The following is a 21,851-nucleotide window of genomic DNA, read 5'->3' as shown; positions in this document are numbered from 1 at the left end:
GAGCCCCAGCATCAGAAACAAACCCTATGGTTTTAGATTCTTGGCACTGAAGCACACCCTCACAAAAATGATGAATAAGAAGAAAGAATAAAAGACAGAAGCTAAAAGACAAACACAGAGGTTAAACAATTTTTGCATCGTACCAATAAATTCCTTTGACTTTTCTGTGCATGGTACCCAAACCTATATTAAAAAAAATAATATAATATTGGTTTTAATTAATCACCAACTACAATGTTGGTTTTAATCAGGGTCATAAAAGAAAACCAAGAAACTAAGACTCTACAGTATTAATTTTTCTCTTTCAATTCACCTTACACACAATCATCATGTTTGATTACCTACTAATAAAGTCAATGATATAATAATATAATATAGTATATTGTAGTACTAATGAAGATTGTTGGAACAATAATTGAAAAAGTGGTTGCAAAGAATAATTGTTTAGGTGTGTGAAATCACCAAGGACTATTAGCTTGGCAAATCGATCATAGCAGTCAAAGGCATCAAACCAGTGCGTGCCCTTTGAAATCATGCTTTTCCATTGATGCCAACTTTTTTCAGTAAAAGTACGAGGCTAATTCCATGTAAGTTTCATAGTTAACTGATAAAAAAAGTATTGTTAATGTCATTTTTAATGTTGTTTTAACATATATCTCTTTTTGTCCCCCTTGAAAATATCAGAAAATATTCCCATACTACATATGAAGCAACCATCAACTTATCAAGTAATAAATACGAAAGAGTAATCAGGTTTTATTTACCTACCATTTATCTTTTTTGCCCACACGTAATTTATCCGTAGAAAAAATATAATATAATGGATGAGATCGTTAATATACACTATTAGAAATTCTTATATTGAGATTTTTCTTGTAAATTTATTAAAAAAATTTGCAAGAAAATACTTTTTTCTACCATTTTTTCTAACAATTTTAATTGGCAGGTAATTCATTCGTGGGTAATTATTTTCTACAAAATTATAAAATTTGTAAGTATTTCCTACAAAATTTGTTGCGAAAAGTGTTTTATACAAAATATTTTGAAAAAAAAATTGGTAGCAACTTCTTGCAAAAAAAATTTCACAACAAAATTTGTAAGTATTTCCTACGAAAAAAATTTCAAAACAAAATCAGCAAGAAATATGAGTTTTTTTAATAGTGATAGTTATATTTCAAAAATGTAATATTTTTTCTTTAATTACTAGTACATCAAACTTAATCTACCTAGTTTTTTCATTATTAGGTCTTTCGATAGAGGGAAAGGAAATTCGAAATATAATTTCAAAAAAGTATCCTTTTAGAAAAAAATATTATTTTTATAGATGAATGGGATATTCATACACAAAAAAAAAATGTTAATGAATAAATTATATTGAATTTTAGTAAATGGGTCAAATTTTTAATTAAATATCTATTAAACCAAAGTAAATTAATTGATTTTTTTTTTTCAATAGTACCACCCTATAGCTGTATGAAGTTGAGATTTGATAGATGTTGATATTTTAGAAGAAAGATGAGCATGAGTTTTTGTGTGTTTCCCTCCTCTTTGTTTGCAATATTCCCTGACCCCAAATCACATATCACACAGCTAAGAAATGAGTGAGGTATTGAAGGTTTTTCTTTTTTATAAAGAAAGGAGACACAAAATGGTGGCTGTGAGGGAAAGGCAATGTTGTTATCAAATTGCACTTATTGCATTGAAGAAAGCCATGAGGAATAATAATAAGCATTCCATAGCTTAGCCTCTCATAGTACCAATACGAGCCTTGCTGTGGGGACCCTTCTTTCATTTTGTTGTCCATGTTTACATCAATGTTATGTTATGGATAATTTAGGTACAACCTCTCCTCTTTTCTTATACATGATGCATGCTATCTCTTATGAATCATGTCAGTATTCTAAACCATACAAATTTTTACACAAAACATCAACTTACAGAATCTGAGTATTCTAGGATACCACTTTGTTTACCATATAGTTACTAATTGATGGTTAATATGGTTTGAGTATATTGTTTTATGTGAGAGAAAGAAAAGTTGAAAAGCAAGATGTTTTTTGAATTGTGCAAGGTGAAAGCTTTGTCTTGGTTCGTGTTTGGTTAGTTACACGTATCTGTTGAGCACAGAAAGAATACAGAAAGAAGCATAGCTGTTTTTGCAGACATTTCTTGATTCCTGAACTACGAGACTAGGTCTAGGTAAATAGGCATAGAGCCTCAGTAACACCCGTGAATCTCTAATCTGGAAAACTCTGCATTGTCAGCATCTAATTCATCTGAAAATGTTTTCTTTCACACAATAATTTGGGTGATAATTTGATGAATGAGTTTGAGAGTGGACGATATGCCTGATCATTGGAATATAACATTTTATCGAAAGAGGAAAATAAAATGTGCTTTTACAGTAAAATTCAGAATCAGTAGAACTAAACTTGTCACCATCTTATCCCATTTCAATATATTACATAAATGGATCCATTGATTTTATTTAAAAATTTTCTCTTTTGTTGTTACATTGCTTTTTGACAAAATATGTAATAGAAAGCGAAATAATGGAAAATACCAAATGAAATAGAGTTTTTTTTAAGTTTAAAATCATAATAATTTATTTAAAATTTGAGAAATCGAAATCAAATTCACTTCAAATTTCATTTACTACAAACATAATCAAATATTGCTTTATGAAAAACAGATAAAAACATATACCAGGCCCAAGAAAATGAGCCTCGTCCTCTGAGATGGAGTTTCACACAGTTCCACCAGAGAAGTAAAAAATATGGACTCCTAATACCTCATTTTTACACTATGATGTACCCGGACCCAAAAAAGTCCAGTGTGCTATATAGTCATACAATGATATGGGCCTAGCTTGATGAATAAGTAATTTCTTTCTTCTAAAAAAATTGATAGAAAAAGATTTGAAATGATTATGTCCTTTCTATTTTATATTATAGTATATTAGGATTAAATGTACTTGAAAATTAGAATTAGTCTATTTTTTAAATTTTGATTTAATTTGGTTCTCTAACTTCAAATTATAAAGTTATATAAATTTAATCATTTTAATTAAATTTTGTTAAGTTTATTTGACGTTTCAAATACGTTTCATTATAGTTTTTTAGCCTAGCAAAAATGTGTCAAACGGTGTAAACAACTCAAATGTTATTGCCAGATGCGTTTAAAAAGTTAAATAAACTTAATAACAAAATTTGGTTAAAAGAACTAAATTCACACACTTATAAAACCAAAATTTTAAAAAGAGACAAATTCAATTTTTACCTGAAGGATACAAAATATATTTAACCCTATATTTAATATATAAACTCCAAAGTTTTGAAACGTAATTTTTCACTTATTAAGAAAATTAAAATTTAATATTTAAATTGCTATTTCTTTTTGTTCACAAGTTCTACTAAGTTATTTTGTAGGTGTTAAATTGTATATTGTAGACAAATGCCTTTTGAATTTGGATAGTAGGTAATTCCATTAATGTGTTTTCATTTGTTTGACTTTGTTGCTTTACATATTTTAAATTTGGATAATTAGGAATTATGTTTTTTGACCTCTCGGACATATTAAGGCGGGAAGAGGAGTAATCATTTGGCGGGAAAACCGTCCTAACTTTTATTTTATATTTAAATAATAATTTCATTTTAACATAAACTGCAAGTTTTGATAGACCCGCCAAAGGAGGTTGGAATAACACTTTTTTCGTGCATAGACAAAATGACGCAGAAGAAGAAAGCTAGGGTTTCTGACGACGAGGAAATGGATGTGCAGGGAGATGAAACCAGCCTCTACCAGGTACCTTAAATTCATTATTATTTTTGATTGTGGAACATTTAACTCTTCCAACTAAAATTCTATGTTGCTACTGTGAGTGATATGCGACTTTGTTAACATTTGATTTGAGTTGTTGGCTGCAGGTTCTTGGTGTGGAGAGAACCGCGTCTCAGCAGGAAATAAAGAAGGCTTATTACAAATTGGCGTTGAGGCTTCATCCAGATAAGAACCCTGGTGATGAGGTCATTTTTAAGCCCGATATAACAATTGTCATGTTTTTTTCTTTACCAGATTGGTTTTAGAATTGACAATAATTTGCTGTTGTTATTGTTACAGGAAGCTAAAGAGAAATTTCAGCAATTGCAGAAGGTGATATCGATTCTGGGGGATGAAGAGAAGAGGGCGCTATATGATCAGACTGGATGTGTTGATGATGATGTGAGTCAGACTCTGATTTTGTTTAAGTCCAACTTTTAATTTTTATTTTGTTCCTCGGTGATAATTAGGATCTGATAAGATAGATTTAGAGATTTTTTTTAATTAGTATTTATAGGAAAAGAAAATATGAAGTGAAAGTGAATTGAATATTTTCCAACTTACACTTAGCTAGATGAAAAGGTTATATAAGTGTATATGTTGGTTTTAACCTCTAGGAGAAGCTGAATTTACCCTATTAGGAAATATGCATCTTGGAGGGATGAGAGAAATAAAGAAAAAAGAGAAAGAAAGTGACTTATGTATTAAGGTAAAAAAATAGAGATTGAGATTGGTGCAAAGTGTGTATAGAAATTAGGGATGAAAGAATTAGAGCTGAAATCCTTTTGTTCTATTAACTGTCATAGGAGAAACCATTCTTAAAGACACCAGGTTTACAATACATTCAAATGAAGTTAGGTTTTCTTTACTGAATGCTTCTAATTATTTTAAAAAGTGTTATACGATGGAAGGGTAGCATTCAGGATACTTTAGCCACAAGTCTTAGACTACAATTCATTTAATAATAATAATTTTTTTAAATCAGGACCTTGCTGGAGATGTTCGGAATCTTCAAGAGTTCTTCAGAACAATGTACAAGAAGGTATTTGTTTCCTTACGATATTGTGTTTTCTGATTCATTGTGGTGTATTTATGTTCATTAGTGTTTATCTATGTGGTGCTTAAAAATGTGCTATAGGTCACGGAAGCTGATATTGAGGAGTTTGAAGCGAATTATAGGGGATCTGACTCTGAAAAGAATGATTTGATTGATTTGTACAAGAAGTGCAAGGGTAACATGAATAGGTAAGAAAGCATTGTAAATTTGTGATGTACATGAGCCATATTTGAAAAGCTTGAGTTTGATATCAGGAGTTAACTCCATTTTGCAGGCTTTTTTGTTCAATGCTTTGTTCAGATCCTAAATTTGACTCGCACCGATTCAAAGATATTCTTGATGAGGCTATAGCTGCTGGTAAGGATATTAACTATGTTTTGTTAACTAGGGTATTAGGTAGACATTTGCTCTAGACTTTAAATTTATTTGCAGGAAAAAGTGTATTTTGATTGTTAAAGCCAATAAGAAAATGGCATAAACTTACGTCACTTTTAACTTTTAACTTTTAACTTTTAAGCATTAGGTTAGTGAATCAGTATACTAACATGCGATGTCATGACAGAGTCCATTACATTCTTGGGTTGTTTAACTTTTTCCTGGATGATTATTGATTTTCTCTTCATATCCTGCAGGAGAACTAAAGACAACAAAAGCCTACCAGAAATGGGCTAAGGAAGTATCTGAAACCAAACCGCCTCCAAATCCTTTGAAGAGGGAAAAGTAAGTTGATCAAGCAGGTGTTTGCATTACTAGTGCTATTTATGTTCTAGTTTAAGAATGATCCATTGTTTTCTACAGGTCTAATAAGCAGTCAGAAACAGATCTATATGCAATGATAGCACAACGCCAAAACGAGAGGAAAGGCCAGTTTGATTCAATGTTCTCATCTTTAGTTTCAAAATATGGTGGAGGTGATATGCCGGAACCCTCCGAAGAGGAGTTTGAAGCTACACGGAGAAAGCTAGAAACCGGTAGATCCTCCAAAAAGTCAAAACAATCCAAGCGAAAGTAAAAATAATATAAGCAAGTGTATACTGTATAGTAAATTTGTCTGTGACATTACGTTGGCTCCTGTCTTTTAGTTTTCAAATGTTGGTGTATTTAGCAGACCTAAAGGGATGTTGTTTTCAATTTGTAAGTTGATGTTATTTGTTCATTTTCAAAACTGAGATGGGACCATTTTATTACTTTGCTGCTACGGCAAGTGATTGGTATCAAGGTTGATACGCTTAAAATTGAGTTTCCACTGGTTAAAACTTTAGTACAAATGATTTCTGTAAATTGATTGTAAATCGATTTGTTGTGCTTGCACATATTTTTGGTAGCGAATGTGATATGGACATGAATGAAGCCCAATGTTTTAGGCCCAAATTGAACAATTAGGAGGAATTGCGATTCTCAGCATTACATTTTCTCTGCATGCATAGTTGGGAAAGCACAACACGAGCTGTATAAAACGGGAATCGTCAAACATGTCCCAGTTATGTCTTGGTCATCTGTCTAGGCCTAGTTCCTAGTACACTGTTCTTTCCCTATCACCTATCCATTATGCCATAAGTATCTTGATGATCAAATCAAAAGCTTATAGGTTTTTTAATGAAATTTTGGATCTGCTGGTAAGTTTTAAAAAGCAAAGACAGGGGAATGATTGCTGCCGACACTGCATAGTTGCTTTTACTAGGAAAATGGTAATTGTAACAATCGGAGCAGCACATGAGAGAACTGCGGTTGATGTCCAGATAAATACTACTTCACCAGTAACTGTTCTCATCAGTAACTGCTTCCTGTCTCTTCTAGCAATTTTATTAGGTCCTTGCTGTCTCCGACAACTAAAAGAAAGATCTCATCTAAGTGAAAGTATTTAACTAAGAAAGCAAAAGGAAAGGGGCAATGATGAGAGTATGGAGGATCACTCCATTACTTTGTTTTATTGATTTATGAAAAGATAAAATCTAGATGTATTTTTTCAAAACGTACAACTTTATTCTTTAATAAAAATTGTGCTTCGGTTTAGAGCATTTCATAATCTTAATAGAGTTTTAGATTATAATTCCTTGCGTCAGCTTCATCAGAATAACGAAAATTCCAATCTTGCGGTTTTGTTTTCGTTTGATGTTGGTACTATTATTATTACTATTATTGACTTGACTTTCTTGTTTGCGAGAATAATATGTTGTAAAACCTATATCGTGTGGCAGGCCCTCTATGGTCTACTATGATAATGACATTGCACCTTCATCTTTTACTGCTTCGTTAAACAAACTAATTAGGTTTTGATCTGACACCATGATCACCAAATTAGCAGTTGAAACTTTTTTGTTAGCTCTTAAGCACATTTCTTAGAGCTAAATAAACTGGATTTCCACCTAAGTTGTGCAAATATGCAACAAATTGTTGCTGATCTGTCATATTTGCATAAATCAACACACTCGCTATGAGTACTTAATTTAAAACTAATCATATCATTACATCGAACTTTAAACAAAACAAAAATTCTAGGCCTCTAAAAAAGGTGGAGTTGTTAAATTAAACCACAATTATGCCTTTGGACCAGCTACGGTGGTTGGCCAGCGCACTATACTAGCACAAACCCACGCAACTTTTATTAGTTTATTTACTTTTTGTAGACTATTTATACTCTTTTGGCCCAATTTTGATGAGTTTGTTTTTTCTTTAAATAATTTGAGTTGTTCATAAATTGATGTATTTTCGATTGAATCTAGGTTAACGAGACATGAGCAAACTTATATAAGAAATTAAAATAACATTTCTTATAAAAAGTTCTATGATAATGAGTGTATTTTTCTTTTTATATATTGTTTTGCTTTTTCTTTTATAATTAATGTGTAAATGTGTATCTTAGTAGTTATACTTATTTATCAAAATACCTGTATATCAAAATACATAGTTGGTTACTAAAGTGAACCATCAATTATGATTACTTATTAGAGACACTTTTATACTTTTTATAGACCATACCATAGTGAACTTTTTTTTTTTGTATGGATGAATTATTGTTTTCACCCTTACATTGAGGAGTTTTTTACATAAAAAGAATGTGTTTCATGCATTTATGCAATGTTGTTATGATTTATTTTCTTTGGTGCTCCTAGTTGTTGCTTTGTTATTGACGTGTTATTTGGATTCATCCTCTCAAAACAATTTGTCATTTGGTTCTGGAAATTGTTTTTGCATTGGAAAATTGATTTTAGTTGAATCAATTTTTTAAGGCAGCTCATTTAACATAATATTTTATTCATTCTTTAATTGATTTTGAAAATCAAACATAGATTGATTTTATGTTTTATATTAGAGAATCAAATTTTGTAAATTTTATGTCACTTTGATGCGGAACTCAACGTCATTTTGATGCAGAACAACTAAACTGAAATCAAGTCTCACGTTCTCTCAATTTCAAGTCATTACTCTAGACTTCTCCCGTTTTTGTTATATCAGAATTTGATTCTTGAGTTGTTTGGTGCACTAATAACGAGAAGAACATATTTGTCAACCTCGTCGGTCATTATCTTAGGCGAATCAACCTCTTTGCATTTGTGTTTATTTCATTGAAACTTACTTTTGAATGTGTTGCAGTGTCGAAGTTCAGTATATGGAATGGAACAAGATCCATACACCTACAAATGAAGTTATTGTATCTCATGATACTTCGTCTGCAATTCCTTAATTCGTTACGTTTTGTTGATTTGACGTTGTTGTAGAAAACAAAATTGATGCATATTAAATGGTGTTTAATCGAGAGAAAAACGGGAACAATCTCATTCAAGCATAAGATTAAGATCTTGAACAATATTAAAATGACATAAAAAAAAGACATGTAAACCTTAATTCTCTTATATCAAATTGATATAATTTTCATTCTTTAATAAATTAAATAAAAAAAACTTTAGATAAACAAATAAGAATACTTATCTAATTAACCACGAACAAAAATATATTTTCTTTAATACTTTTAATAAAGATTGTATTCAATATTTAATCTTTTTTTATTGAGGTACACGGAGTGTGACATCACATCTGCGAGCTAAGAACATTCCTTGTTTTGAACGATCTCCCATGAGTCTGCAAACGCAAGCAAGACTTTTCCTTTTTCTTTAGTTTTCCACACCACACCTGCCACCTTTAAGTTCTGTCCTCCAATGCCCTTTACCCCAGCCCCATTTTCTTTTCAGTCATTGTGTGGGGTTGCACCCATGATACGCTCACCACTACAACTCTTGTGTCAACATTAAAAAACATTTATCGAAGGTTAGTACAGTTACTATATACATGTTCAAGTTCTAATTTTGTTTTTGATGCATAGACTTTACTCAGAAATAATCTTATTTTTGGTGGTAAAATCTGTTTTTGACTCTGGTAAGTTTCATAAACCCAATATTGGTTTGACTAAAAATTTAAGAGAAGAATATGTAAATGTGAAACCACGTCCTTGGTATATATATAGTCTGTACTTGACCTTGTTGCAATGTCCCCATTCTCTCTCTACATGTTCTTTTGTTTTGGGTAAGTTAACTCATAACCTTTCAATTTTCTTGGTGGTGATATATTCTACTTTACCAGAGTTCTCTTTCTCTCTCTCTCTCTCTCCAATTGTGTCTTCTGAGGAGGTAGTTTAGTGTCATAATTGTGGAATGTGGCTTTACTCATCTTTCATGTGAAGCCCCTTCATATGGTTGCTACGACCTATTGAATAGTCCCCAAAATTCATTCCATAAGGATACATTTACTTTGCCCAATTAATGCCCTTCAGCATAGAGGGGGTGTCTTCAATTACAGCACTTGGATGAAAAAAAGGGTAGAAAGGTTTGGTAGTAGAATTCACACTCACACACACTTTGCCATAAAGAATTTTTTCTTTCTTTTTCTTTCCCAAGTTCGTAGTAGCAAATCAGGATCTGCTGCTTCACTGCTTCTTCACCCTTTGTCTTCTACCTTCTGGAATTTTCTATGGAGACAGAGAACGGTGACACCAAGTCCAAAAAGATGGAAGACTATGAAGTGATAGAGCAAATTGGAAGAGGGACTTTTGGCTCTGCCTTCCTCGTTCTTCACAAGTCCGAGAAAAAGAGGTAGGTCAATGACACCTTTCACTGCTTCATCTATGCTTACATAAACGGTTTGAGGATCCATTTATTTTTCCAGTTCGAAAATGAACAGCCCCATGAGGAAAAAATTCAACTTTTTTAGAGACTTTTGTGTTTAATTGTTGGAGTTGAAGCCTGAGAAGTTTGATGGCAGTTAGAGCTTTTGTGCTTCAATAATTTTCCTACTAAACAGTGGAACATGGACTGTTGAAACTTGGAAATTGATTTTTTCAGTTAAATGATGGACAACCATAGGAAGAAAGTTTGAAAAAGTTTTTGGTTTTTCCTATTTTGGATGTTGGTCTTTAATTGTTGGCGATGAAAATCCAGCCTTTTCATTCAGTTCAGTCAGCCTTTCATCTTCAATTGTGACTCATTCTCATAATGTCTCATAATTTCATATCCTCGGTAGGTATGTGCTGAAAAAGATTCGGTTGGCCAAACAGACAGAGAAGTTCAAACGTACTGCACACCAAGAGGTTGGTGTAACAAATCCTTCCACCTGAGGAATCCTAGGTGTCCATAATGCAATTATTTATTTAACTTTTGTTTTAATCTATTTTATTTTCTTTGCATGAATCAGGCCAACTTAACTATCTGTTAGCCCTTTTCAATATTTTATTTTTCATTTCCATAATGATTTAGGAATATGACATTGCTGGCTATGCCTCTTTGATACCGCAAATAAACGTGTTGCCTGATATTTAGTTAAATCATGAAATTGAATCTTCACTGCAAAAACAAAGAAATTTACTATAGTAAACTCAAACTGAATTAATTTTTATTTATGAAATCTGGTAGGATATATGCTACTCATTATTGTTGTCTCATGGTTGATCAAACTTACAGACAAGATGATGTTTGTTTTGTGAATGTTATTATGCTCACAAAGTGCTGTGAACACCATATGCCATGTCATTTTCATTTTTGAGCCAAATGCCACTTTAATAGATATAAGTGGATATTTTTAATAATGATCTCATGCTTTTTAATCCAATCCTAAGAGGTTGTGTGAAGCTGATTTCAAATGATTGTTTTCTTTCTACCAACATAAAAGTGACTCAGTTCTCTGTAATAGATGAACCTGATTGCAAAGCTGAATAACCCATACATTGTGGAGTACAAAGATGCTTGGGTGGAGAAGGTAGGAACTACTTTTCTTCTTAATTTAAAACTTTTCAGTCATACATTTATATAGAGATGAAAAACTAAGTTTGAATATTTACAGACAATCAGCTCATTCTGATCTAACCACACTTCATAGGCATGTTTCTGATATTTTATATTTTGTAGGAGGACCACATATGCATTATAACTGGCTATTGTGAAGGAGGTGACATGTAAGTAAAACAATCTCTGTTAGTAACACTGTTTCTTTCTTGCATAAATTAAGGATTTGAGCTTATTACTTTTCAATTAATCTCAAGAGGAAAGAAAATATTTATTAAATACATACTTTCTAAATGTTAAACCAAAAAGTGTAATCTATTAAACAAGGATAACAGAATGGTACTCAAACTCCTAACACATTATTTTAGATGAAGACCTACTGGAATTGCAATGTTGACAATATAAAAGCTGCTATCTAAGGAGTAATCAAACTGTTATAATGGTTTTTAATTATAAGACAGGATGACAAGAACTGAATTTTAAAACTGATCCTTGACCTAAAAGGTTAAGGTGTTGGAAAAGGCACTGGAACCTCCTTTTGAAAATTTGGCATGAACATGTTCTGTAATTAATACATATCATGGAGATCTGGAAGGAGTCCTTGTTGATTGATGTTGAATTTTTGCAGTGTCCGTAGTATCCTTTCCATGTAGAAGTTTGATAGACAGATATATTGACTGTCTGCATCGTTATTTTTGAGATGAAATACACTTATAGTAATTGGGATTCTGTGGGTCTTGTATTCATGCAACATAGTATACATGCGTGCATTTATATGCTAGAAAGAACAAATACAAGCAGTAATGTGAAGTCCTAATCATGAATTCTACATTCTTTGTGGAGCAGGGCAGATAACATAAAGAAAGCTCGAGGATCATTTTTTCCTGAGGAGGTAATGAATACATTTAATCGGCTCTTCCTTGATAATTCCTCTTATAACTGTTCCTTACCCACCCTGACTTGTCAATTCTTCCCGCAGAAAGTCTGCAAATGGCTGACTCAGTTGTTGATAGCCGTTGACTACTTGCACTCTAATCGTGTAATCCACAGAGATCTTAAGGTATTGCATATTCATTTGCTTATGCTGATCAAGAATTCTGTTATAATTTTTACACTAATGCTACTTCATGTAATTTCAGTGTTCCAACATATTCCTCACCAAAGACAACAACATTCGGCTTGGTATGTAGTATTATTCCTTGAAAACTGAACTTTTGGCTTTCAAAAACTGTTTTCTGAAGAAATATGTTTATTGCATGATCCTTACAGGCGACTTTGGTCTTGCAAAGCGACTTAATGCAGAAGACCTTACTTCCTCGGTATGGTACACGTGTGCTATGTTAGCTTTTTTATCTGATGCCTCCATCTAGGATGGAAGTTACCTGTATTTTATCCAATGGAAATTGGTTGTCATGCCTAGTATTTGACGCATCTCAGCTGACAATATTAAATGGGTCTCAGTATTTTGGAGAAATAACTTCGGGTTGGGGAATAGTTTGGTTCAGCCAAAAGAGATTAAATTTCTGCATATATATATATATATATATATATATATATATTGCTATGAACTTTTTATTGATAAAGGTAAATGATGCCTAACTTGATTCACATAGTGATATCTGTTTTTTGTTTGCATACTTGTATCCTGTGTAGGTTGTTGGAACTCCAAATTACATGTGTCCTGAGCTCCTCGCTGATATACCTTATGGTTATAAATCAGATATGTGGTCTCTTGGTAAGGTTCATGAACACCTTCTTCTAATTGACAAAGTCACATGACAATTAACGTTGTGTAACAATGATGTTTCTTTGTATGTTAAGGTTGCTGCATGTTTGAGATTGCTGGACATCAACCGGCATTTCGTGCTCCAGTAAGAACTTTAACCATCTGTAGGAATTTATTTTAATCAATGGAAACATAGTCTCTATTCTTCAATATATTTTAAACAAGCAAAACAATTAACACATGATTTTGAATGAATAAAACAGGACATGGCTGGACTTATTAATAAAATAAACAGATCCTGCATTTCTCCACTGCCTATTGTTTATTCTTCCACACTGTAAGTAACATCCTCAAACCATTGCCACTCACACTACTGTCATGATATATTTTTAAGCTGTGCTTTTGGTGTTCAATTATTTTTCCTTGTGACAGGAAACAACTTATCAAGAGCATGCTTAGAAAAAATCCAGAGCACAGGCCAACCGTGAGTTCAACTGAACCTATCTTATGTTGATTCACTTTGGTTGGAATTGTGGATTCTAATGATGTTTCTCTTCATTGACAGGCAGCTGAATTGTTAAGGCATCCGCTTTTACAACCTTATGTTCTTCGTTGTCATAATGCATCCTCTAATATTCTTCCAGTATATCCCATAGTTAATTCAAAGGATAAAACAAGAAGATCTAATAAATCTAATGGTGGCAAGGACCATAAGGACAAAGAAGCAAGCTTAGTAAATCGTTTGGAACGGATTCATCCAATTGAGGGAAATGGAGATACACACGTAAGCAATCTTCCTAATGATGCTGTTACAATCTCAACCAGTGCAGAAGACAACATGGAGACCAGGATGGTTGATCTTACCAGCTACATAGTGGAATCTTCTACTAGTATTAGTGACTCAAAAGATGGGTCAACAACATCTGAATCAACTATTTGCAGTGTCTGCAAGGAGGACTTTAAAGGTAGACCTCCAAGGGAAACGACTAACAACGAAATCTCTTTAAAGAGTTCACAAGAATCACTGCATGAGGAACAAATATTTGCTGCTAGACATTTTCATAAATTAGAAGATGGCAGCGTTAATGCAGTGACCCCAGAAGTTGAAGACGCTTCTTGCAATGAAGGTTTGGACAATGCTGAAGCACCGAGGGAAGATTCGAGCCATGACATCTCTGGTAAATCAACAATGTCCAGTGCAGGCAGTAGCAGCAGTGATAAAGATAAGTCCATCAATGAGGAAAAGCCATCACTAACTGTGAATCCTATTAGGGTGGAAAATGATACCGAATCTGGAAACCACTTGAATGTATTTACAGAAGGCTCATATATGAACGGCTTGACATCTGATTGTAATGATGCACTTCTAGTTAAGGTTGATGACACAGCTAACAGACACATTCTCTCCACGCATAAAGATGGTAGCACGGTGGAGGTTGATCAGACAAGTGGCGTTGCATTGAGTGTAATAACAGAAGTCGATGGTGATGAGACAAATCTGTTGGATAGTCCCTGCCAACAAAGAGCTGATGCTCTGGAATCTCTGCTGGAATTATGTGCTCAGCTACTTAAGCAAGATAAACTTGACGAGCTTGCTGGGGTTCTGAGACCATTTGGAAAAGAAGCTGTATCATCAAGAGAAACAGCAATATGGCTGGCAAAAAGCCTCATATCTGCGCAAAAATGTAATCCTCAGATCTAGATACAAGAGGTTCTGGTTATAAGTTTATAAATTATTGTAAGAAACGTGTAACTCAAATGTTACATGAGTTTGTTCCGTTCGAGATTGTTGCTTGGTTGAAGATTGGAGAGACGAAGATAGCTTGCCACATCTTCTTGAGTGGTTATAGTAAATGAATTAAATTATTTTAGTTAGGTTGAATAGTCATTTGTGCTTGTTTTCCAGCAGTGTATGCGTCATTGATTGTATAAATTTTTCACTTCCCCTTTTCCTAACTAAAAGGTAACCATGAATTTCAGAGCTTCATGTTTTATTTATTTGGTTTATTTGTTATTCATGACCTATAAAATCAAAGGGTGGTCAACACTTGCATTATCCCTATTCTTAAATCATTTGGGCAGTGAAAGTGTTACAACCATATAAAAAATGGAGACAAAATTGCTAGCAAGCAAATTACAGCCATATTGGAAACCATAAAAATAAATATTGTGCGTTATTTTATTTATTGAGTCGTAAAGTTTTTAATAACTTTATTAGTATTGCTGATACTTTTAAAAATTGAGATCTAAGACGACGATTCCTGCAAAGAGATTAATTTTTATTTCAGAAAGTCTCATTGCTAACATAGAATACCCGATTCCATGATCTGATACTGATAAGATGACGCAAAAGGAGGTTATATTTCTCTCTTCCTGATACGATAGAGCACTCATTCAGAACAAAATACACTGTTTAGAGAAGATGTGATTCCATTACCTACATTGAACAACCTTTTATTTTTCTAAGATTCTTTTAGCAGTGATCGAAAGTGGTTATATTTGAGGGTGATGAGATATACTTGTTACAAGAAGACAACATAAAATTATTAAACAAATCAATATTTCATTAACAAATCATCAAAAACATTACAAAATACATATTCATTTGTATCAATTTTCCTCATAAATTATTCTCTGCAGCACCCTCTTTTCCACATATACAAGGCTTAGTGGAACAAGGCAAAGAAAGACAAGACCGAGGCACCGACCAAAGAGCCAACAAGGGGCACGGTGGCTCCACTGTCTGGGCCGGGAGCCGCGGCAGGAACCTCGGTGGCAGCTGCTACTGCGCTCATGGAGGCGACAGCGATGAGGATGGCGCAAGTGACCTTCTTCATGTCCATGATGAGTTGAAAATGATTTGTTTTAGACCCGCTTGTGTGCTGAAGAAACAGACAAATGTGTTGTTTTATTGCTTAGCTTGCAGGTCTGAGTTACAACGACGGGTCTTGCATGGTATTTAAAAGAAGCGGGTTTGAGTTATTTTGGAAGTTCATGGTCTTGCATGTTTTCAGGACTTTATCGTAGGTTTCGGCTGAAATACATCGTACATGCGTTCTAATTAAAGGTTTCTCAACCTCATGTTGTGCGTTGACAAGTTCTAATTAAATTACAACCACACGTATGTGTCTATACGAAAAATTATATTTTAACAAACCTCTCCAACGGAAAAACATCAGAACTCATTTTAACAATATAATATTCTAAATTAAAAAAAAAATTGAATCGTTAAATGAATGTATTTTTTTGTTAAGGTATTATCACCTTAGTTATAAAAATTGAACACTTGTTGCTAAGTATTATTTGTTTATATTTTATTACTTTTCTTCTTTAATGCATTGCAATTGTGTGATTTTACTCTTCTAGGTTATAATTTTTATATACAAAGTGATTTTAGTTGATACTTTTTAATTGTGTTAATAGATTATATTACATTGAAAGAGGTTGACATTTTAGACCTTGTTATCTTAAATTAGAAATTAACAAAAAAAAAATCTTTTTTGTTATTGTATTATTTGAACTTGTAATAATATTATAAGTTAAATTCTAATATCTACAATAAAATTCTAATTATTAATTATAATGAAGTATTGAGTATGTAAAATTAATAAATTTTTTAATTTCATCAATTAAAGACATTAGTTAATTTACTACAAATTAAACAAAAATTATATAACTAAAGAGATAAAATTATGAAAGAATTGGGAAGTTAAACCTAAGAGTCTATGAACTTGTCTTTCATCAATGAAGGTTCTCAACTCCTCAGAGGTGGATGCGGCTTTTCAACTTATAGTATAACTATAGTAGGTTACTAGTGGCTTTTTATTATATATATATATATATATATATATATATATATATATATATATATATATATATATATTATAGACTTAATTAATAATTTAATCTCGATTTACTTTGATTTTTATATTTTTTGTTTACTTAATTAAGTTTTAATATTTGTTAAATAGACTTCATACGATATTTTTCATTAAATTGATATTAATATCATTTGAAGGGTGACTCATTAAAATTTGGATATTTTTTACATTGGAATCCCTCTAGTTTGACATATGTCACCTTGCTGATGACATTGATTAAATTAATTATAAAAGAATAAAATAAAATTAAGATCGAAATCACTGAAAGATAGAACAAGAAAATAGGATCAAAATTAATTATAAGATAATAAAAATAACTAATTATTCTTTTTTTTCAAACAAAATTATAATTTATTGAAAAAAGGTTTTAATTCATTAAATATTATTTTTAATACCAATAAAAATAAGCATACACTAATTATAATTTATTTAAATTTTAGTCTTAAACAAAAACTTACAATTAATTTAAGGGTTAAATATGTTTTTGGTCCCTTAACTTTCAGTGAATTTTGGAATTAGTCCATTTCGAAACTTTGGACCAATTCAGTCATTCATCTTTCGAAATACGTAGATTTAGTCCTTTTAATCAAATTTTGTTAGGTTTATTTGATGATTCGTACGCATTTGAGGATTGTGTTTGAGTTGTTTATACTGTTTGACACATTTTTGCTTTAATGTTAAGTCAAATACTATTATGAAACACACTTGAAATGTTAAATAAACTTAACAAAATTTGATTAAAAGGACTAAATCCACGTATTTCGAAAGATGAAGGACTAAATTGGTCCAAAGTTTCGAAATTGACTAATTCCAAAATTCTCTGAGAGTTAAGGGACCAAAAACATATTTAACTCTTAATTTAATAGAGATATATTAGTACCAAATGTTTGTTTGGAGGTCTTTTTTAGCTTAAAAATTATTTGATAATTAATTGAGTAGAAGTATATTAGTACTAAACAACAATTTTTAGGTATTTTTTATTAAATATAATTTTATAATTAATTTAATAGAGAAATATTAGTACTAAGAAAAAACAATTTGAGGGTTTTTTTTTTCCGAAGGCCTAAAGTGAGTGCTTTATTTGCTTTATCCTCGAGCCCACACCCTAAATATAGTTGTAGTCCCTAAACTTTGATGTGAATGTTTCTATGTTAAACTTTGATATATTTTGGTTTCAAAACTTTAAAAATGAATGTATATAATCCTGTTAACCCAATGATGTCAGTTTTTTATGCATTAAACGATGTTCCAGATTGACATTTTGAGCTGCATCGTGTCAACTTCCAATGTCAATTTGAACATTGTTTGACACTTAAACAAAAATTAACACGTTTGGATGAGGATAACTATATCTATTATTTTTGAAGTTTGAAAACTAATGAGAATTAAATTGAATCAAAGTTTAAGACAAAGACGAACTTCTTAAATATTTAAATATTGTATTTCTTAAATAAATTATTTATTTTATCCATCGCTCTTTTAATTTTTTCTTTCTTTTTGTAATAAGAGAAAAATATACCAATAATGTTTAATTTATAAATTAATATCTAAATTGGTTAATACACTGATTGATTATTTTTTATTTCTAAAATTGATTGTTATTTAGGCATTTTCTTGTTATGTTATATCTATTTGTTTTTAAAGTTTGAGGGACTAAATTATATCAAAGTTTGGGAGAGAACAATTTTCAATTTCGAGTAAAAAATTAAGGACTAAAAACACATTTATTATTATTTTTCTTAAATAAAATATTTTATTTTTATCCATCTCTCTTACTTTTCAATTGTTTTCTTTCTTTCTTTAATATGTGAAAAAAATATCTTTATCCATAGTGAACTAAAAATATTGCCATTTAGTGCCTTTTATGAACTTTCTGAGGATATTGCAAAATTATTCAACATATCTAGACCACTCCTTATGAAGCAACAAAGACACCATATTTGAACCACAACTTGTCCTCTCTCAGCGTCTTGCCACCGTTGCTATGTCAAGTCATGCACTTCAGCTGCCAGAAAGTGATTTCCCACCATCTAAAATCAATGAAAGAAAACAAAAACACCACCCTTTCAAATCGAGCACTGTGTAGAATGAAAATGTAAGATATTATATTATGTACATCGTTGATTTGAAATGAATTAATATATTCAGTTAAAAGTAAAGAAAAATTCCACTTTAATAGTCTTTTCAGGAATAAAGTATCATAAATGGTAGGTACCAGATTTTTGCTGCAACTGTAACGTAAGAAGCTCATTGAGGACACAATACCACCTTGCATCACTAGCTTTAATCAGCCTAGTGGGGTCACAAAAGCCTTAATCTAAACGGCATCATAGTAATGGAGAATGGTTAATGATGCATCACTTACCAACTTCACAGAGATAACCTTTCAACATAGTACGTAACAAGTTCTATATAAACTCAACTCTTGACCCTGTCCTTCAACAACTCTATTCACAGTTCAATCCTTTTTGGTCAGGTTTTCACAGTAACATAACATTTCTGTGGAAATATGGCAAAACTTGGTGGCTTTGAAGCCCATTTTTGCATTGCAGTAATGACTTTGTGCATGTTTTACGTAACCAAAAGTGTGGCACAGGATTCAGCAATAGCACCCACATCACAAATGGAGACTGGTGCAGGATCTGCTTTGTCTGTTTCTGAGGTGACATTATATTCTTCTGTGTTGGCTTCTGTTGTGGCATTCATGATGCAGTGAACTGGAACGCATTTGGGGTTGAAAATCTGTCACTTGCTGAGGATTATTCATGTTTGATTTGTCTTATGAGTTAAAGTTATATACATACATGTTCATAATGAATTTGAAGTGTTGTTTCTCTTTCCTCACCATGCATATATATATGCTTGCCTCTTGAAAGATGTTGTTTTTGGCATTGGTATAACTTAGTGTTACAGCTTGGAATCCGTTAATGGTGTGAATAGATTTGGTGTAATTATATATTGATTCCATTATATACATATTAAAAGAAATAAAGTTTTTTTGTCTCTTTTATTAAACTCTTTAGTATATGAGAATTGGCTTCTTCATTGCTTCGAAGAACGGTGCAACACTTGTAAGTAGTTTGATTCTGTGAACAGAATAGTTCAAGGTAAAGTTTAAATTATGATGGTGTTGACGATCAAAATGATTATAACAGGTTTAAAATATCAGGCATTTGCTGATAATCACACACTATACTAAAACATGGTTTCGGAATAAATTATTAAAGAAAATTTACAAATCAATTTTAAAATTAAAATTAACGAAGAGAGTTAATTAGAAAAATATAACATCTGCTTAAAATATATAAGTAATTTTCTGGTTAAAAATATAAATAATTTAGGAAAACCAATAACAAAAGAAAGAGGGTGGTGTAAAAAGTAATAACCTAATATGAAACATTTGTTCCCTCTGATCATAAGTGGGCCTATTTTGCTGTGTATTTTCGTTGGGCCCATTTAGAGAATCCTTCTTATCAACCCACTGAGTCTTGAAAAATATAGTATTCACATTTCAAATGCGTTCATTTTTGTTTTAAACCCTAGCTGATTTATTGGTTGAATACGAGAATAATCATGACTGGAGAGAAAAAATAAATCGTATATATAAAAATACTAATTTTTAAGATTAAAATCAACACTTAATTAAGTCTCCTTTAGGGATTTTAAATCCCTACTTAATACATTAACTTGTTCATTACTAATTTTTTGCATTAAAAAAATTATTCGAACGTATTAAGACCAAAAGTCTATTTGTATAAAATAAAAAATATGTATAAGATTTTCTTACACTCATTTTAACAATCAAATGGCTCACCTCACATATCTTTTTATTCACATTGTATTACAATTGAATAAAAAAACAGTTTCTTCCGGCCCATCTATATTTGGGTCTAGCCCAATAAAAACTGAAAAAGAAAAAAAAGAATAGTCAACCGCCTTTGAAATGTCTTTTTCTTCATGAACCTCTATAATTAAAATTCCAATTTCCACCCTCATCATTTTTTTTTTCTGAAATATTTTTTAGTTACGTAAGAGTTATTATTTTACCTAATTCCAGAATACGCATTTGAAAATATCTTCCACCGTTATTACAAAAATAGTTACAAAATGTGTTTGACATTGTTTTGAACTATGTGTTCTAGAACACCTTGCACCCTTATTTGTTACTGAAAGCTTTCCGTATGAATAATAGTTTTCCAAGTTAAAAGATTTTAAAAGAATATTTCGATCTATCAAATACACTTGCGTAACACCTTACACTCCATAAAAACCTATCCTCATTCTTCACAATTATGTTCTAAAATATCCATTCTGCAAAAGAAAAAGATGGAGATAAAAATGTTTGTAATATATAGGAAGAAGAAACCAGAAAATAATGTTGCAGTATAATATTTGTTAGGAATTTAACTATGAGTCTAAGTTCCACATTGGTTAGAATTGAGAAAGTAAATCACTATATAAGAATACATAAATCCATTATCTTAAGATTTTGGGTTGAGAGTGATGTCAATATCTTATGTTAAGATTTTGGGTTGAGAGTGATGTCAATATCTTATGTGTAATTAGATTCAAGTTTTATTGGTGTTTGTTCTCTCCCATAAAATCTATTTAATGAAGAAAAAAGAACGCAAGCCCGTTGAGACATTATAGGAACACAAGCATCTGGCACACATCAAAGTGGGGACAGATGTTTTCCATGAGCAAGAGTGAGTGAGTGAATTTAGCAGCGGATATTTTGAAAAGAAAAAGGAGAAAATAAAATGGATGATGATGCACGTGACAGTCGGGGGTCACATGCAGCGTTTGGATTTTGCCATAGTCCTCCACCTCCTCCTCCATGTGCCTTGTCCATGTCAATAAATTCAGCTGAAATCTATGAGACCAAGAAAGCAATGGAAGTGAAGCCACACACCCCAATGCCGAACCATTTCCTAAATCTGCATTTATGATTCTCATTAAAGGTGCCACATAAATTCCCTAGACATGCCACTCAAAATCAGTTAATGTCACGGATGGTGATTGAAACATCAACACCAACACCACTACTCATGCCCGTGCTTTCCAAAGAGAATGTCAGTTTTAAATTAATGGGGTTT

The 21,851-nt window shown here is 31.8% G+C and overlaps 2 protein-coding genes across 5 annotated transcripts; both read left to right on the top strand.

Moving 5' to 3' along the window:
* Positions 1 to 3,651: 3,651 nt before the first annotated feature.
* On the top strand, positions 3,652 to 6,111 carry LOC114194380 (chaperone protein dnaJ 6-like). The gene is made up of 8 exons (XM_028084564.2): positions 3,652 to 3,804; positions 3,927 to 4,025; positions 4,120 to 4,221; positions 4,805 to 4,861; positions 4,958 to 5,064; positions 5,151 to 5,233; positions 5,509 to 5,596; positions 5,675 to 6,111. Exons 1-8 carry the CDS (start codon positions 3,727 to 3,729, stop codon positions 5,886 to 5,888), a joined length of 828 nt encoding a protein of 275 aa, XP_027940365.2. The 5' UTR covers positions 3,652 to 3,726; the 3' UTR covers positions 5,889 to 6,111.
* A 2,893-nt stretch (positions 6,112 to 9,004) lies between these two features.
* Positions 9,005 to 14,872, top strand: LOC114191336 (serine/threonine-protein kinase Nek6-like). 4 transcript variants are annotated; one of them, XM_028080516.2, is made up of 14 exons: positions 9,005 to 9,142; positions 9,852 to 9,963; positions 10,391 to 10,457; positions 11,057 to 11,122; positions 11,272 to 11,318; positions 11,995 to 12,040; positions 12,128 to 12,208; positions 12,288 to 12,330; positions 12,418 to 12,467; positions 12,802 to 12,883; positions 12,970 to 13,019; positions 13,138 to 13,211; positions 13,307 to 13,358; positions 13,440 to 14,872. In XM_028080516.2, exons 2-14 carry the CDS (start codon positions 9,878 to 9,880, stop codon positions 14,574 to 14,576), a joined length of 1,881 nt encoding a protein of 626 aa, XP_027936317.2. In that variant the 5' UTR covers positions 9,005 to 9,142; positions 9,852 to 9,877; the 3' UTR covers positions 14,577 to 14,872. The 4 variants fall into 4 exon arrangements, with proteins under 4 accessions (XP_027936317.2, XP_027936309.2, XP_085527969.1 ...); XM_028080508.2 differs by lacking the exon at positions 9,005 to 9,142 and adding an exon at positions 9,211 to 9,397; XM_085671843.1 differs by lacking the exon at positions 9,005 to 9,142 and adding an exon at positions 9,404 to 9,697.
* Positions 14,873 to 21,851: the final 6,979 nt, after the last annotated feature.

The sequence above is a fragment of the Vigna unguiculata genome, chromosome 1 (genome assembly GCF_037176805.1).
Source record: "Vigna unguiculata cultivar grain cowpea cultivar isolate G323 ecotype 2 chromosome 1, ASM3717680v1, whole genome shotgun sequence".
Classification (NCBI taxonomy): Eukaryota; Viridiplantae; Streptophyta; class Magnoliopsida; order Fabales; family Fabaceae; genus Vigna; species Vigna unguiculata.
This window is presented reverse-complemented; position numbering and strand designations above follow the sequence as displayed.

Bases quoted from the DNA above. Each gene is read 5' to 3' on its own strand.
- LOC114194380 (XM_028084564.2), top strand. From the start codon at position 3,727: ATGACGCAGAAGAAGAAAGCTAGGGTTTCTGACGACGAGGAAATGGAT. The intron at 4,862-4,957 runs GTATTTGTTTCC...AATGTGCTATAG, and splicing joins TCAGAACAATGTACAAGAAG to GTCACGGAAGCTGATATTGA. The intron at 5,234-5,508 runs GTAAGGATATTA...CATATCCTGCAG, and splicing joins TGATGAGGCTATAGCTGCTG to GAGAACTAAAGACAACAAAA.
- LOC114191336 (XM_028080512.2), top strand. From the start codon at position 9,842: ATGGAGACAGAGAACGGTGACACCAAGTCCAAAAAGATGGAAGACTAT. The intron at 12,468-12,801 runs GTATGGTACACG...TATCCTGTGTAG, and splicing joins CAGAAGACCTTACTTCCTCG to GTTGTTGGAACTCCAAATTA. The intron at 13,020-13,137 runs GTAAGAACTTTA...TGAATAAAACAG, and splicing joins AACCGGCATTTCGTGCTCCA to GACATGGCTGGACTTATTAA.